At 41.2% G+C, this 18,459-nt stretch overlaps 2 protein-coding genes across 3 annotated transcripts in view; both read left to right on the plus strand.

Moving 5' to 3' along the window:
- The first annotated feature begins 1,853 nt into the window (after positions 1-1,853).
- Positions 1,854-3,734, plus strand: LOC105235905 (translation initiation factor IF-2-like). The gene is made up of 3 exons (XM_034661825.1): positions 1,854-1,890; positions 2,846-3,323; positions 3,624-3,734. The coding sequence occupies exons 1-3, from the start codon at positions 1,854-1,856 to the stop codon at positions 3,694-3,696; spliced, it is 588 nt and encodes a 195-aa protein (XP_034517716.1). The 3' UTR covers positions 3,697-3,734.
- The window catches only part of PLCL2 (phospholipase C like 2), a 182,533-nt gene continuing 167,796 nt past the window's right edge, over positions 3,723-18,459 (plus strand). For both annotated transcript variants that reach the window (XR_004626010.1, XM_002915361.4), the window contains exon 1: positions 3,723-3,928. The gene's annotated coding sequence lies outside the window, so the exon portion shown is untranslated. The remainder of the gene's footprint in view (positions 3,929-18,459) is intronic.

The following is an 18,459-nucleotide window of genomic DNA, read 5'->3' on the forward strand; positions in this document are numbered from 1 at the left end:
ATCTGCTATTTCCTTGAGGCATTTTGCTCTTCCACGTTTCTGCTCTACTTAAGCTCTCTCGGTAGGCATATGGGGAGCAGTCGAATATGAAGGCTCAGAGGTTGAACTGTGTCTTTGGAGAAATACAGACATAAATGAGACTGAGATTTGGGAAATGAAAATTGTTATAATACACGGAGGGGAAGAAATAATCTGAAGGCCAAGTGCTCAGTGAGTCAGAAAAATTTAGAGAGTCGTAACGTTAGAGCCTGCGAACTGGAAACTAGATATGAATTCATAACCTAGAAGGGTATAAATGACGGCAAGAAGTCAGTAAACAGCGTCAGTGTTATTTTGGGAGGCTGAAGGAAGGTTATTACGGACCAGGGAGCCTGAATAGCTTCTGTTCTAGGCATCGAATTAAAGAGACAAACAAATAGAAGACAGTTTGGGAAGGGTGAAGACAATGATTAAAAGCTGAGATGGAGTGAAATATGAAGAAAACGTAAATAAAGCAATGTATTGCACAAGAGGATAACGAGAGTTTAAAGGTATCTTATTGACTTTCAATGTTACGGACAAATTACTTGTGAACATCTAACCAAGTGTATATTGATATAATAAATTGTCATGAGCACCAGGGAGTTATCCAGAATGAGCATTTTACTCATATCTCGCCTATCTCTTATTGTCCCACTCTGAAAATTTGTCTGAAAGAACCATTAGATAGGATTTGCTGAGGAATGACTATGATATTTTGGCTCTTATTTCTAACTCTAACTTCTATGAATGTTACAACGCCATGAAAACACTTCCCCAAGATTTTGGCAAAATATTTACAATTTCTTCAATAACACTGCTCATGGAATAGGAGAAATGGAAAGCAATCGCTTATTAGCTACAGAGAGACAAGCAGGCAGGAGGAGAAACAATTGCTTACTATGCTGTTTGTGATGAGAAAAAAATCTGAGTTTAGCTATTAAAAAGCCTGTTGGGAGCCGAGAAGTGCACGTGTCAGAGGGACATGCTGCTTCCCATCACCATATAGAAGAAATGGTACCTACGGCCTGGCTGTTGGTGTGATGAAGAATGCAGCTATAACAGCAGCAGGCGTGTGACCAGCAGCTTGTGGGAGACGAGCACTTAGGGGATAAAAAGGAACCTGGCAGAGGCCTTCGGCTTCTGGCATCTCTAGTTACAGGTCTGCCAAGATGCTTTGGGAAGCGTTTTAATTTAAATGCCAAGTCTATTTCAACGAAGTCTCCCTGGTTTGACCTGCTGGGAGTCCAGAGTGAGATGGATAGGTGCTCATTTTGGAGAGCATTAGGCGAATTAGATGGTGGTTTTATAAAAAACATCCTGGACGTTTAAATCTGTATTTGTCCCCCCACTCACCAGGGGAAACTCGTGGTACAAGCTGCAAGATATACGACGCTCAGAGCATGTTACTAGTGATTGGTAAGTGCAGCAAAGGGCAAAGACACCTTCAGGCAATTACTCAAAATATCAAATTTAGAGAATGTGAAGGATAAAGTCCCAGGATTTTTCCTTTCCTCCCCCTCAGCATATTCGTTCACTGGCTACTATGACTATAAATTCTATATAAAGCAGATGAAGAAACTGATTTGAATTATTTGAATAATATTTCCTTTCCTTGCAAATTTTTTTTTCAAAAAAATTTTTTTTGAACCAAAACTAGGAAAATAAAAGGACGGGACTGAATAAAATATTAAAACATTGTGGTCCATCGATGTGAAAATATTTCTGTTAGTGCGTAGGCCCAGATTGGCTAGAGATGAATAAAAGCTTTTCTGATGGGTTACAGAAACATGAATCCAGAAGATTAGAAGAATTAAAACGCCCCCAAGAATAACATGAAGGTATTTGAAGTTGCTTCAGAGGCAAGGGCGGGTATGTATATATATGTAAAGCCCTGTTTCCTCAGAGGCTACTTGGCAGTTTGCTACAACATCTTGCTAATGAAAGCAAAGTCTTTAAGTTCACCCCCCCCCCCAGGGGACTATCCTTTGCGCCCTTCGGGAAGTGCATTCTCGGAAAAGGAAACACACTAGTTGGACTAGAACTGGGGTCCACTGGAGAAGCGCTGGAGGCTGGAGCCAGGACGCCTGGGATGGGAAGATGGGAGGGGCCAGGCTGGGTGGGGCCTCGGGTACCACCCTGCGGAGCCCATCTGGCCTGGGCGAGATCCTGGGGAGATATTTATGCTGGGGAGCGGCAAGATCAGGGTTGATTTTTAGGCAGGTCACTCTACCAGAAACATTAGGGGAGAGCAAGAAGGGGAAAGGACCACAGAGAAGAGGGACTGGCTGCTGTGATCCTAGTAGGATCCTGCCCCCAAAGATGAGCCTGACCTAAGGCGGGGACCCGCAGCGGGCTACATGAGTCCGCGTCCCTGGTGGCGGGATCAGGAAGGACACTGGGAAGGAGGCACGACGGTGATAAATCCCTGTAGGGCGACTCGGAGGGCACAGAACAGGCTCTGCTGAGGTCCGCTACTCTTCACCTCTCGCCCCCCACCCCGCCCCGCCCTCACTCCAGCATCTTTGCAACCAGTTGAATGAATTCATAGTTCAGGAGCCCGGGGAAAGGAATTGCTTTCTGTATGTGAACTAGGTCTGACCCACTGGGGAAGCCCAGAGGGGAACGTCCGGAGGGCCTTTTCCCGAGCTGGGTGGGAGGCGAACGAGTCCCGCGCGCGGGCGGGGGGCAGCAGAAAGGCGCAGAGGCCGAGCCCCGGAGCCCCAGACCTTCGCTCCCGGCCCCGCGGCCTGCTTGGTCGTTGCCCCTCGGGCGCCGGGCGGGTGATTGGCAGTTGCCGCAGCTTTAGGGGAACCGGGGTATCCAGGACCCGCGGCTGCCGCGGTTGTCGTCCGCTCGCTGGCAGCGAGGTTCCCGCGGCCCGGTGACCTGGCCTCGGCGGGAGCAGCCACGACGGCGGCGACCTCGGGTGGGGGCCCGGGCAGCTCGCGGAGGGTCGGGGGCGGTCCCCGCGGCCTACAGCCGGCAACGCCGAGCCCGGAGGAGACAGCCGCAGGCGGGGGCGGGGGTTCTGGGCTGCCCCCTTCAGGCGCTGCGCCGGCCCGCGCCGCCACTCTCACGGCCCGGCGGCCCCTGCCCGCTGTGCGCTTCCTCTCCGTGCCTCAGGCCTCAGCCGGGACTCGGGGGGGCGCGGCGGGGCTCGGCACGCGACGGCCCCTGGGGAGCTGGGGTCCGGAGAGACCCGGCTTCACCTCCCGCCCGCCTAGGGCCGCGAGACCCTCGGGAGGCGCCTCCGCAAGGCCAGAGAGCGACGGGCGTCTTCCACTTCTCTTCTTGAGCCCGAGGTGGGCACCCCGGCCCGGGGCTGGGCGCCGGGTTCCCGCGTGATGCGCGCTCCGATGCCGGGGCCGGGGGGGGGGCGCCCTGAGTCTCCGGGGAGAGCGCCCCGAGGCCCTGAGGCGGCCGCCGCGTTACCTCGGGGTGGGTGCCCCGTGGCCTGGTGGGCGCCCGGCCCGCGCGGGTTATTTTTGGCGCCCGCGGCGGCGCGTGTGCCGGGGCGTGTTTTCCTTCCCCAGGTACTGGGAGCCCGGGCCCCGCCGCCGCCGCCGGAGCTGACTTGTGTCTCTCTCTCCTCTCCCCTGCAGGAATCTTCCGATAATTCTGCCGCCACGACTTGAACCGTGTGCGAGGCGAGCTCGAAACAAACATCACATCTAAATTAAAAAAAAAAAAAAAAAAAAAAAAAAAAGCGGNCGGGCGGGCGCGCTATGACAGCGGCGGGGTTTCCAACGGAGATTGCAGCCTCGGCGTGTCCGGGGACGAAGCCCGAGCCAGCCCCGCCAGGGGACCCCGCGGCGCTGCGCTCGCCCCGACCCCCAGCCCGGCCGCCTGCCCCCTCCCCCGGGAGAGCAAACCCAGCGGCCTGCCCCGCCGGAGCAGCATCATAAAGGTAGGTGGGAGAAGGGGGCTCATCGCCCACCCCCAGCCACCCCTGGGGTCAGTTCCCAAGAGGGGAGTGGTGGTGGTAGGAGGGGGCTGTCAGAGGAGTGCCCTGCTAACGGGAACCACTGGAGCACCGGTGCTTGAGTTGCTGGAGCAGGCATTGGATGCAAATGGCATTTGGAAAGAATGGAGAGGTGATCCCTAATGTGCAGGGGGATCTGTGCTCAAACATTCCCCAGTCGAACTTGGGGCTGTCATCTCTCGCAGGACTAGCCTGGCATTATGGCCTGTACGTGGTTGGGCAGGACATGCTTTTCTGTGGTAGCCTTGGCTGGTAACAGACTCCCTGTAAGGTGTCTATTGTATGTTAAAGACACTGGTTTTGTGAGAACATTTTCTTAAAAATCCCAGGTGGTGAACAGGGCTTATTTAATAGGCTTCTTCTGATCTGTATCTAGTTGCCTTTAGCAAATGGTTATACTTGTAGGGTGCAGAAATCTCCGGTCACTCAGTCACACAGGGGAATGGAGTTTCTGAACATAAATGAAGATTTCCGCTTTCTTAGGCTCAAAAGCACTGAGACATTACAGTTCTGCACAATTTAATCTTTTCCTTGCTGCAGTAGGCAGGCCTCCAGTTCTGTGGAAGTACTTTTGAGCAGTTTGCTTGGTTTTGATATTTTTTGCATAGTGTTACTTAGCAGAAGAAAGCCAGCAACTGTTTTGTGCATTTTAAACTCAAGAAGTAATATTAGGAACTCCTCTGAGTTTGTGGTGGTTTCATTCTAATATTACATTTTGGTCTGCAATGTAAAAATATTTCCCGTGACATGAAGTGAAAAAAAATAGTTGATGAGCTAAGTAGAGCAGAGCCTTAGGCAAGAGTAGCTCATTCTGCTTACATTCAGAGCAAATAAGAAAACATTGGTCTCTGAAAATCAAGGGGTTACCAGGATAGTGAGCAGTAAAGCACATTGACAGGGCTGCACCCACCCTTCCTGTGGTTGATAACCCATGGGAGAGAGGGCAAAACACGCCACAGTAAAGAGAGTTGGCACTGGTGGTATTTTAAATTTAATTGGACCTTAAGAAGTCTTCTAAGTACTCCGTAGCGTCTCATGGTGTTATCAGCTTCTGCAGTAATCTAGTGAAATATACCACCTTCCTACTCTCTGTAACAGGCAGTTGTGAAACTGCTTTTCGCTTTGTCATCTGTTTGTACAGTTTATGTCTGGGCAAGGGCACAAGTGAAGGGCTTAAAGATCAAGTGTATTAACTACCTGCAGTAGGCGTTGAGAGTTTAAGGAAAGTAACCTATTTTTGCTGCATACCTGGCTTTTAAAAGGTGACTTTATATTTTCTTTTACTCTGTAGCTTATGTTTCCATGGAAGTTGCTTTCAACTATGCGTGATAATCAATCCTGTTAGCAGGGTTATGTGTCATGTCTGTTTTTATTGGCTATCAAATACTTGTAGTGATATCGCATTGTGGTGTTAATGACATTTGAGGTGAAAATTCCAGAGAAGATACCAGCCTACCTAATTTTAATTTTATTCCCCAATTTTATGGAGGGCCTGTTTTGTTTTGTTTTAATCAAGCTTTATTGGTGTCCATAGCGGGATCCACAGTGTAACTTATTTAATTAAAACAGCTGTTTTAGTTTTATGTTCAGAATGGGAAGAAGGATGATTTGCCAAAATTTCTGATATGTGGAGTTGAGACTTTGTTGGTAGATATCATTTCTTCATTGAAGATTCTAGAAGCACATAGGGAAATCATTAATTATTCAGCAATCACTAGTTTTTGAAGTTTGAAACTTTGAAAGATATCTTTGTCATTTTTCTTTTTTCTAATGAAGGCACGTGGTTTCTTGTTCAGAGTTGTATCCCTGGATACACATTGCCAGGAACATAGTAGGACTCAATAGATTGCTTCCTGAATGAATGGAGGCATGATAAGGAAGTACATGTTTTCTCTAAGTTCTGTTAATTTCTAAAATTGGTGGTTTGGTACTTACCCTAGTCTTATATCTTGTTCATTTTCTTATACGTCCCAAGATGACTTGATTTACTCCTTTTTCTTTCCTTGTGCCAATGTGCATTTTCTTAAACACCCTTTGAAACTATGGAAATAGTGTTGAAAGTTGATCAAGCCTGGGTTATAGAAAGGGGTATGCTATATTTGAATAGGTAACTAACTTGGTGTATTTCCCCTTGAATTGGTAGGATCAAGATTTTAGAAACTCAGCGTGGTATTTTCTACAGACATAACAGTATGAAGACAATATTCTGATAGAATAAAGAAATCTTTAACGTCAAATTTCATAAAGCAATGAATAGGGCACAGACATTTTTGTCACATGAATGGCAGAAATTATTTCACTTTTGTTAAAAAAAAAAAAAAAACTTAACAGAAGCTCACGTAAAAAAGCACCAGTGACATCTTTCCCAGGTTTCCTTATGTTCTTTTTGAATATAAGGGATGAATTCAGTCAGGTGATGGAAAGATAGAGGTGGGAATAGATGGGTAAGCAAGGTGATAATTGGGGGCATGAGGGCATGGCAGGGAGTTGCTAACCAGTATTGATGGGGTTGCTTTGGTTGAAATGTTGGGCTTGTGAGCTATGCCTGTTTCCTAGCTTCCATTTTCATTACCATCTTGACATTCCTCTTAGGTGGGGATCCCCAAGTGAGAGGGAGAAATAACAGCCCATATATGATGAGCAGTGGGCACAGAAAGGGGATTATTGCTGAGATGCAGGACATATGCAGAAATACACTGTGGGCTGACCAGAATTATATTTCTCATTTAAAATGATTTCTTTGGAACTCCATCTGTTTTGTAAATATGGTGTTGAGTAAGAAGTTGTTGTAAAACTACATTTTCTGCCAAAATAGATGTACAGATCTGTACAAAAAAGAGCTCCTTGGTTATGGTAACAGTGTTGATGAAAAAATCAGAGTGAGCAGCCCTATAGAATCTTTTACAAATACATCGAGAAGATAAATAAATCATGGAATTCATCACCAGCCTTCTCTGCTTTTCCTTAGCTTATTGGAAATCATGCTACACTTTTTAGATTATTTACAAAGGCCCACTACCAAATTTTGAGGGAAGGAGCCATTGTGTTTGTCATCTTAAGTAATCTAGTAAACGAAAACATCACTTTCATTTTCTCTTTCCATATTTCATTTCATCACACCATTTGGTATAATCCACGCTTTCTTTGGAAACAGTCAATTTGCTTAATTGTTTAGGCGACATCCATTTTTTACAAATAGCTCAAGCCTTTAAGTCAAAGACTTGGTCTAAAAATGTGAAGTAGCATTTTAAGCCTTAGATTTCCTTTTAATTTTAGAAATAAATGAAGTTAAAATGCCCATTAGTTAAAGTGGTTTATTTTAATTAAAACTGAGTATTATCGGTACTTTTAAAAAGGTGATATAATTTGCATAAAGTAAAATTTGCTCTTGTTGGTGTCCAGTTCTAGGAGACTTGACAAACACCCACATTCATGTAACCACTATTACAGTCAAAATATTAGAACAGTCTGTCATCACTCTCAAAAAATTCTCCCAGTCCCCCTGTGGCAGTCATTGATCTTGGGTACTTTTTTAGTAAGTAGGAACTATAGCCATTGCATTATTTTGGTAGCTAAAAGTAATAGCAATAGGCCCTATTTATTAAACACGATGCGCAAAACACATGACGAGTGCTTAACATAATCCTGTGACTTGGTCCTGCCACAGAGAGGTGAACCACTCTCCGAAGGGGCCAGAACTGGCTTTTGTACCCCATTTTGGTATGGCGGCACTCCACTGCCCCCCAGATTACTCTGGCAGTTTTAAATTTTCTCTATCATTAAGGTAGCCTTGGTGGCTTGGATTGCCAGATTTAATTTTTCCCTTTAAACTTAGGGGATACTGGAGGGAACCAAGAGACTCTGAGGCAGAAGTCGAGAGCTCGTAGAGCCAGGCAGCTGTGGTTACTTGTTACGGCTGCTTGATCGGAGCCTCCAGCTTCATTGGGACAGTGGCTTGATCTTGCCCAAGGTAACAGCCCTTACTTTTCTTAACACCGTAATTGTTACTATCACAGTATCAGGGTGTGTAGGGGAAGCACTTTTACTGCCTTTGTATCAAGGTATGTCCTTATGTCTCGATGCTGAGTGTCCCAAGGTGGGAAGAAGCAGACGTTTGCATCTATTATACATTTAAACAAAATTAAATTATATTTAAACAAAATAATAAAAAGTACATATGGACATTATATTGGCTTATGGTTTAAATAAATTAGACTCCTGGAGGGCAAAAGCTGGGCTATATTTATCAGTTCTGCATGGATCACAGGCNGGGCTATATTTATCAGTTCTGCATGGATCACAGGCACTCAATAACCATTTCTTGAAATGGATCTTAATATAATATCTGCATTTGGCTTTAGATTTTTTTTTTTTTTTCAAATGGCGGAGAAGGGGTGACAAGCACATGCCCAGCAAACTTGTGGGCATATCACAAATATTAAACAAACAGTAACTGGTTCACAAAGTGAGTTTGTCCGGATAGATAGGCAGTCTGGATCATTTAGGTCAGAAAACTCTAATGCCCATCGGTAACTCTCCACTTCACTTTGTCCTAATGCATTTTAGGCCACATAAGATAACTTTTGAAAGGCCGGGGCGTGGTTGCTTGTCTCAGCCTACTCAAAGAGCTTTTGTCACAATTCAGAGTTCAGTTTTCAGGAGTAATCAGGGGGTATTAATTTTCATACCCTAAAAATTACTTGCCCCCCTTCTTGTTTTCCAGCCTCTCCTCAAAACAGTTGTTTGATCTCTGTTGTTTTTTTCACCAAATCCAAATAGACAACTGACAGGAAATTGTTTATTTTTTTTAATTGATGATCTTGGTCACTCAAGTTATTTTCTTAGAATGCTCTCTCCCAGAATCTTTTCAGTTCCTTTTATAGTTCTGTGTGCTCTGCAAAGGGTGCTAAACTAGACTGTTCTTCTTTTTTCCTTTTTTAAAATACTTTAGTTACCCATTCCTCATTATTCAACAAAATAGGGCAGTGTTATTTACAACCTAAAATGCAGACATAAATGAAGTATGAACATTCATATCTTCTCTCCAGACCTTATTCTATACGTATATGTTCAAGAATAGATGCTTTGGGGGCTTGGGTGGCTCAGTCGGTGAAGTGTCCAGCTCTTGATCTCAGCTCTTGATCTCAGAGTTGTGAGCAGATTGGGCTCCACGCCCAGCTACTTAAAAAAAAAAAAAAAAAAAAAGAATAGATGCTCTATTTCTTATTAATACTGAGTTTTGGCTGTCATTAGTCATCTACCAGCCCTCTAGATTAGTTTAGCTTTTTTAGTTTATATTTTTTTATTTTATATTGTATTATTTTTATTTTATATTAATGGGATTCTGTAGTGCAAGGGATATTTCCATTTTTTTTTTTTTTTTTTTACCAGTTTGCCAGACACTGTGCGTTTGCAAGCTGCCTGACTGGCTTTTTTCTACTGGTAATAGTGGTAGATCAAGAGGGTTGTGCTTGGCATAAGAGTATCAGTAGTGAGTCAAGTCAGAACCACCGGGGAAGTTTCAGTAGTACTTATTTTCCTTGTGTCAGAATAATTGCATAGCTTTAGAGCGCTCAAAGTATGTAATTAATCACACTGAGCTTTCATGACAATTATGTGAACGGTCCAGGCTGCTGGCAGGACACTTGGCACCTGCCTAGTTCCAAGTAGTAGAGGAGGGTAGGTGGCTAGGCACTGCTGGCCACCAGTGCTTGGTCACTTGGCAGGGGTACTTAGGTAAAATATGTTCTAGCTAATACTTTCAGCTGGGCTGGACTCCGGGGTTTTGGGGTGCACTCTGGGGTCTTGGGCTGCACTCAGGCCACATGTTGCATGTCTGGATTATTCAGGAGGCAGAATAGTGTTGAGAAAAATAGAGGGTGTGGAGTTAAGTGCTTGGATCAGATTCTAGCTCCCCCTCTTCCTTTCTGTGTGGCCTTGGGGAAGATATTTAAGTCTGTGTGTCGAGTTACATAGTCTCTAAAATGGAAAGAATAACACCCTCCCCCCATATCATTGTGGTGAAGATTAAATGAGATGATGTGTGCATGAAATATTCAGAGAAGTGCATGGTGCCTAAGAGGCACTCAATAAGCACTACCTAGTATGTTTGTTTTTCTGATTTAGTTTCTCTTAGAGTTCACCCTGAGAGGAGCAAACTCACTTAGCTCCATTTGAGTTGGAGATCTGCCATGCCCATTTTGGAAGTTTTGTCTTTTGAAATATGCAGAATGTACCCAGAGAGATTTCTCAGACATATTCTAAAGATGGTTTCAAAAAAGATTTGTTTTGGTGCCTTTCTAAATGATTCCTCAGTACAACAGTGCGCATGCGTCAGTCGCTCCCGCTAAGTGATCAGAGGGTCCTGAACATCGGTTTCATTGAGCCGAGCACCCGTATGTCTTGATCTGCCCAGGACAGTCCAGGTTTACACCTTTTGTCCTGACAAAATTATTAGTAGTGCCTCCTTTCACTCTCAAAGGCATCCTGGTTTGGATGATAAATAATGTGGTCACCGTGCTGATCTGCTGTGCTGGAGCCCCATGCACCTGCTCTCCCTGCCTTTACATAGACACCTCTCTTTTCTCAGCCTGGGTGCTTTCCTCCTCGGTGCTATCTTCAAGGGCTTCCGCAGGTAATCACTTCTTAGAGTGAATTGTTCTTTTCTCTGTCTTCCAGCCACCACCTTGTCTGTATCTCTATACAGCCGGGTTTCCTTCTGCCTCTTAGGTAACTTCATCTTATTCACCTTGAGTTTACGAAGACACCTAGTTTAATGTCTTGTGAAAAGCATGTTTTTAGGTATATACTTGTTGAATAAATGTGTGAATGGATGAATAAATAGGCATGGATGTTGTACCTTAGGGTTTCAAACAAGATATTATTTAAACTTCAACTATTTTTTTAAATTGAGGTAAAATTGATATAAACATTTTATTAGTGTCAGGTGTACATCATAGTAATTTGATGTTTGTATAATTACAAAGTGATCTTCACAATAAGTCTAGTTGCCATCACCATATAGTGGGTCCCCTTCCCCATCGCGTCCACCCCCAAGACTGTTCCCTTTTGATAACCACCAATCTGTTCTCCATATCTACAAGCTTTGTTTTATAATGTTTGTTCCTTTGCTTTTTGAATTCCATGTATAAGTGAAATCATATGATAGGTTTTGCCTTTCTCTGTCTGACTTATTTCCCTTAGCATAATAACTAAACATAACTCAAGGTCCATCCATGTTGTCACAAATGGCAAGATTTCATTCTTTTTATGGCTGCATAGTGTTCCATTGTATAACCCATGTCTTCTTTATCCATTCATCCATCAGTGGACACTGAGGTTGTTTCCATATCTTAGCTATTGTAAATAATGCTGCAATGAACATAGGGGTACCTATATATTTCAAGGTAGTATTTTTGTTTTCTTTGAATAAGTGCCCAGAAGTGGAATTGCTGGATCATATGGTAGTTGTGTTTTTAATTTTTTGAGGAGCCTCCGTATTTTCCATAGTGGCTGCACCAATTTGTATTCCCACCAATGGTGTGCAAGGGTTCCCTTTTCTCCACATCCTCTATAAGACCTGTTATTTCTTATCTTTTTGATAATAACCATTCTAACAAGTATGAGGTGATATCTCATTGTGGTTTTGATTTGCATTTCCCTGATAATTATATTTACCATCCTTTCATGTGTCTGTTGGCTACCTGTATGTATGTCTCCTTTGGAAAAATTGTCTATTTATATCTTAGGCCTATTTTTTATTTGGATTTTTTTTTTTTTTACTATTGATTATATGAGGTTTTTTTAAAAAATGTATTTTGGATGTTAATCCCTTATCAGATCTATCATTTGGAAATACTTTCTACTATTTACTAGTTTGCCTTTTCATTTTGTTGGTAGTTTTCTTGGCTGTGTACAAGTGTTTGAGTTTGATATAGGCCCACTTTTGTTTTTGTTGCCTTTGCTTTTAGAGTCAGATAAAAACAATTTAATGCCAAGACCAATGTCAAAGAGTTTATTGCCTATGTTTTCTTCTAGGAGTTTCATGGTTTTAGATCTTACATTCAAGTCTTTAGTCCCTTTTGGATTAATTTTTATGTATGGTCTAAGATAGTGGTCTAGTTTCATTCTTTTGCATGTGACTGTCCAGTTTTCCCAGCACTATTTATTGAAAAGGCTGTCCTTTCCCCATTATATGTTCTTGGCTCCTTTTTTATGTGTTAATTGACCATATATGTGTGGCTTTTCTTTGGGGCTCTCTATTCCGTTCCTTTGATCTGTGTGTCCGTTTTTGTGCCAATACCATACTGTTTTGATTATTATAGCTTTGTAGTATAGTTTGAAATCAGAGTATGATACCTCTGGCTTTGTTCTTTCTCAAGATTGCCTTGGCCATTTGGGGTCTTTTGTGGTTCCATACAAATTTTAGAATTATTTGTTCTAGTTCTGTGAAAAATGCCGTTGGAATTCTGATAGGGATAACATTGAATCTGTAGAATGCTTTGGGTAGTATGGACATTTTAATAATATTAATTCTTCCAGTCCATGAGCCTGGAATATTTTTCCATTTATTTGTGTCTTTTTCATTTCTTTCTTCAGGGCCTTATAGTTTTCAGTGTACAGAATTTTCACCACCTTGATTAAATTTATTTTTAGGTATTTTATTCTTTTTGATGCAATTGTAAATGGGATCTAAAAAAACTCCTTCTGATAGTTCATTATTAGTGTATAGAAATGTAACAGATTTCTGTATATTGATTTTGTATCCTGCAACTTTACTGAATTAATTTATTCTAACAGTTTTTCATTGAAATCTTTAGGGTCATGTTATCTGCAAATGGTGACAGTTTTACTTCTTCCTTTTTAATTTGAATGCTCTTTATTTCTTTTTTTTGTCTAATTGCTCTGGCTAGAATTTTTAATACCGTGTTGAATAAAAGTGGCAAGACAAGGGCATCCTTGTCTTGTTCCTGATCTTAGTAGAGAAACTTTCAGCTTTTCACTGTTGAGTATGAGGTTAGCTGTGGGTTTGTCATATATGGCCTTTATTATGTTGAGGTACATGCCATCTATACCAACATTGTTGAGAGTTTTTTTCATAAATGGATATTGAATTTTGTCAAATCCTTTTTCTGCATTTATTAAGATGACCATATAATTTTTCTCCTTCATGTTTTAAAAGTGGAGTATCTTTTTTTTTTTTTTTTTAAGATTTTATTTATTTATTTGACAGAGAGAGACAGCCAGCGAGAGAGGGAACACAAGCAGGGGGAGTGGGAAAGGAAGAAGCAGGCTCCTAGCGGAGGAGCCTGATGTGTGGGGCTCGATCCCACAATGCCGGGATCACGCCCTGAGCCAAAGGCAGACGCTTAACTGCCGTGCCACCCAGGCGCCCCTAAATGTGGAGTATCTTGTTGATTGATTTGTGGATATTGAATTATCCTTGCATCCCTAGAATAAATCCCATTTGGTCATGGTGTATGATCCTTTTAATGTGTTCTCGATTTTGGTTTGCTAATATTTTGTTGAGCAGTTTTGCATCTATGTTCATCAGGGATATTGGCCTGTAATTTTCTTATGGTGTTCTTGTTAGGTTTTGGTATCAGGGTAATGCTGTCCTCGTAAAATGAGTTTGGAAGCATTCCCTTCTCTTCAGTGTTTTGGAAGAGTTGAGAAGGATAGTTATTGAATCTTAATTGAATATTTGGTAGAATTCATCAGTAAAGCCATCTGGTCCTGGACTTCTGTTTTTGAGTTTTGATTCAATCTCCTTACTGGTTATTGGTCTGTTCAGATTTTCTATTTTTTCATGATTCAGTCTTGAAAGATTGAATGTTTCTACGAATTTATCCATTTCTTCTAGGTTGTCAACAGTCAATGACTTTTTGGTGTGTAATTATTCATGGTAGTCTCTTATGCTTTGTATTTCTGTGGTATTCATTGTAACTTTTTCGTTTCTGATTTATTTGTGTCTTCTCTTTTTTTCTTTGTGAGACTAGTTAAAGGATTGTCAATTTTGTTATCTTTTTAAAGAACCACCTCTTAGTTTCATTGATCATTTCTAATTTTTGTTCTATTTCATTTATTTTTGCTCTGATCTTCATTATTTCCTTCTTTCTGCTAACTCTGGGCTTTGTTTTCTTCTTTTTCTAATTCCTTTAGGTGTAAAGTTGGATTATTTATTTGAGATTTTTTGTATTTCTTGAGGTAGGCTTATATCGCTATGGACTTCCCTCTTAGAACTGTTTTTTTTGTTGCATCCTGTAGATTTTGGACTATTGTATTTCCATTTTCATTTGTTTTAAGGTATGTTTTGATTTCCCCTTTGATGTCTTCATTGACCCATTGGTTGTTCAATAGCATGTTGTTTAATCTCCACATGTTTGTGGTTTTTCCAGTTTTTTTCTTGTAATTGATTTCTAGTTTCATACCATTGTGGTCAGAGCAGAAGCTTGATATGATTTCAGTCTTCTTAAATTTACTGTGATGTTTTGTGGCCTAACACATGATCTATCCTGGAGAATGTAACATATAAATTTGAGAAGAATGTGTATCCTGCTGCTTTTGGATGGAATGTTTTATATATACCAATTAATATATCTCTATATCCATCTGGTCTATCATGTCAAATATATCTGTTGTCCATCTGGTCTAAAGTGTTATTTAAGGTCAGTATCTCCTTATTGATTTTCTGTCTGATCTATCCATTGATGTAAGTGGTTATTAAAGTCCCCTACTATTATTGTATTGCTGTCAATTTCTCCCCTTAGGTCTGTTAATATTTGCTTTACGTATTTAGGTGCTCCTATTTTGGGTACATCAATATTTACAAATGTTACATCCTTTTTGTTGGATTGATACCTTTATCATTATGTACTGCCCTTTATTTTGTCTTCTGTGATACTCTTTGTTTTAAAGTCTATTTTGTCTGATATAAGTGTAGCTGCACCAGCTTTCTGTTTCCATTTGCATGGAATATCTTTTTCCATCTCTTTACTTTTAGTGTGTGTGTTTTTAGATCTGAAGTGAGTCTTTTGTAGGCAACATATGGCTGAATCTTCTTTTTTAAAAAAATTCATTCAGCCACTCTGCCTTTTGATAGGAGAATTTGGTCCAGTTACATTTGAAATAATTATTGATAGGTATTTAATTATAGCCACTTTGTTAATTGTTTTCTGGCTGTTTTCATAGATCCTTTCTGTTTCTTCTTTTTCTCTCTTCCTTTGTGATTTGATGTCTTTCCTTAGTTTTGTTTAGATTGTTTCTCATTATCTTTTATATATCTACTATAGGTTTTTGCTTTCTGATGACTGTGGGGTTCACTTGTAATAACCTATAAAGCAACCTATAAAGCAAGCAAGTTGATTGTAACTTAAATTTTAACACATTCTAAACTCTATATTTTTATTCCTACTTCCCACATTTTAAGTTTTTGATATCATATTTTAAATTTTTAAATTTTGTGTATCCTTTAATTATAGTTAATTTTTCTACTTTTGTCTTTTAACCTTCATACTAGTTTTATTAAATGGTTAATCCACTACTTTTACTGTATATTTATCTTTACCTCTGAGATTTTTACTTTTATGTTTTCGTGTTATTAGTTGTTGGCTTTTCTCTTCATGCTAAAGAAGTCCCTTTAACATTTCTTGTAAGGCCAGTTTAGTGGTGATGAACTCCTTTAGTTTTTGCTTGTCTGGGAAACTCTTTATCATCCCCTTTAATTCTGAATGTTAATCTTGCTGGGTAAGGGTATTCCTAGTTGAAATTTTTTTCCTTTTAGCATTTTGAATACATGGTGTTACTCCCTTCTGGCCTGAAAAGTTTCTGTTGAAAAATCAGTGGATAGTCTTATGGAGATTACGTTGTATTAAAAGTTGTTTTTCTCTTGCTGCTTTTAAGCTTCTCTCTTTATCTTTCACTTTTGACATTTTAGTTATGTTTCTTGGTATGGATGTCTTTGGGCTCATCTTTTTTGGAACTCTCTGTGCTTCCTGAACCTGGATGTCTGTTTCCTTTCCCAGGTTACGGAAGTTTCCAACCTTAATTTTTTCAAATAAGTTTCCACCGCTTTTTCTGTCCCTTCTCCTGTGACCCCTGTAATATGAATGTTGTTCTGCTTGATGTTGTTCCATGGATCCTTTGAGCTGTCTTCACTTTTTATTTATTTATTTATTTTTAAGATTTTATTTATTTGTTTATTTAGAGAGAGTGCACAAGTCAGGGGAGGGATAGAGGGAGAGAGATTCTCAAGCAGAATCCCTGTTGAGCACAGAGCCCCATGCAGGGCTTGATCTCACGATCCTGAGATCATGACCTGAGCTGAAATCAAGAGTCAGATGCTTAACCCACTGAACCACCCAGGTGCCCCTATCTTCACTTTTTAGAATTCTTTTTTTTTTTTCTTTTTTGAAGCTTTGTTTTGGTGAGTTCCATGGCCCTGTTTTCCAGGTTGCTGATCCGCTTCATCTAGTCTGCTGTTAAACCCATCTGGTATATTTTTCAGTTCCGTTATTGCATTCTTCAGCTCTGTGACTTCTGTTTGGTACTTTCATATATTTTCTATTTCTTTGTGGCAGTTCTCACTGTGTTTATTCATTCTTCTCTTGAGTTTGGTGAGCATTTTTATGACCATTACTTTGAACTCTTTCACAGGTTGTGGGAGAGTGCTGAAGGTACAGCCTGTCTGTGGCATTAGCGATGCTGGGGAAAAGCACTGGGGGCACGGCATGCCCGTAGCTTTAGAGATTTTGGAGAAGAGCATAGGGATGGGGCATACTGCAGCTTTAGCAAGGCTGTAAGCATGTGCACCCACCTGAGCAAGTGAGCTGGAGGGAGAGTACAAAAATGATGCTCACCAGTGCCCCTGTCCCCAAAGAACCCCACCTGGTCCCTGTCCCTCTGGCAGATGTTTTATGAATAGCAAATCAGTCTCCATATATTATCCAGTCACCTTTCAAATTGCTGCCTTTGTGCTCATCCTAGGATGAGCGAGTCCACACACGTCTCTCAAGAGGTGTAGTTCAGATTCCCGTAGACCTCTAGGTCCCCTGGACATAAGCCTTGTTTATTTTCAGAGTCGGACATTTTGGGGGCCTCATCTTTCCAGTGCAGGTCCCAGGGTTTGGTGTGCCTTATGTGGGGAACAATACTCTCACTCCTCAGGGAGAAGCTCTGGACCTGTGAAATCCCTCTCTAGTGTGGGTTGCTGCGCTGGGGTGGAGTTTTTGGCAAGACCCTGTCTCTCTGCATCTTTTACCCATCTTGATGTGGCCCTTTTATCCCTTGTTGTGGAGGGGGTTGTTCAACTAGTTTTTAGTTCTTTTTCAGCAGTACTTACTCCATATGTCGCTGTAGATTTGGTGTGGCTGTGGGAGGAGGTGAGTTCAGAATCTTCCTGTGCTGCCATTTTGGACGTCCTCCAACTCCAGTTGGTTTTGATTGGAATATAAAACTCAGTGGGCTGTGTACTTCAAAGAAGAAATTTATTTCACATATATAGTTTTAGAAACAATCAAATGGAAGGAAATAACCTTCATTGAATTTAGATCCAGGAATTTGGTTGGTTCAAGAATTGTTCTGCAAGATGTTAATATAATATAAATCTGTCCCTTTTATGCCCCTGAAATAAGAGCAGACCTTTCAAAATTTCTTTTGATTTATGCTATCAAAGTTTAAAAAGCATGGCAAAAGATCTTACTGTTTGTTAAAGCATTGAATCTCTTTTCTGGTATTTGATATCTTTAAGTGATACCTGTAGTTTCTGCTTACTTTTAGTTTATTTTTAAGAAATTTAATTCCTTTTTATTGCCATTATTATTGGATTGTCAAAAGATATTAATTGGGAATGCTGCAGAATTAATAACAAAAAAGAAACTACAGGGGCGCCTGAGTGGTTCAGTGGACTGCCTTCGGCTCAGGTCATGGTTTCAGAGTCCTGGCATGGAGCATCATGTTGGGCTCTGTGCTCAGCAGGGAGTCTGCTTCTCCCTCTCCCTCTGCCGCTCCCCCTGCTTATGCTCTCTCTGTCTCTCAAATAAATAAAGAAAATCTTAAAAAAAAAAGAAAATACATAAAAGAATATAGAGTACTAATAGAATTGAAGATGTAAGATCTCTAATCCCTCAGCATATTTTGTCATAGTGTTAGAAATTCTACCTTTTCTGGCAACTCAAGGATTGGTGTAGAAGAGATACTAAGAAATGTTTTGTATGCATCATTTCATGCAAGTCTCCCCACAGCCCGCAAGGAGACATTATCATTCCTTTTTAGCTGACAAGGAAACTCATTCTTCAAGGTTTGGGAATTTCCAGGCAAGGTCACAGAACTTATAAGAGGCAAAGCCCACACGAGACCAGGTTTGATTGACTTGAAAGCCCACACTTTGAACTGCTCGTCACCCACTTCCTATTTCATCTTCTGAAATGTATCCTTGGCTTTTTCCTTTTTTCTCCTAC

Source organism: Ailuropoda melanoleuca, chromosome 6 (assembly GCF_002007445.2).
Source record: "Ailuropoda melanoleuca isolate Jingjing chromosome 6, ASM200744v2, whole genome shotgun sequence".
NCBI classification, from domain to species: Eukaryota; Metazoa; Chordata; class Mammalia; order Carnivora; family Ursidae; genus Ailuropoda; species Ailuropoda melanoleuca.

Excerpts from the sequence above, each read along its gene's own strand:
- LOC105235905 (XM_034661825.1), top strand. The coding sequence starts at position 1,854 with ATGAAGGTATTTGAAGTTGCTTCAGAGGCAAGGGCGG. Across the intron at positions 1,891-2,845 it reads TGCTTCAGAGGCAAGGGCGG|GACCCGCGGCTGCCGCGGTT; the intron begins GTATGTATATAT and ends CGGGGTATCCAG. Across the intron at positions 3,324-3,623 it reads CTTCTCTTCTTGAGCCCGAG|GAATCTTCCGATAATTCTGC; the intron begins GTGGGCACCCCG and ends TCTCCCCTGCAG.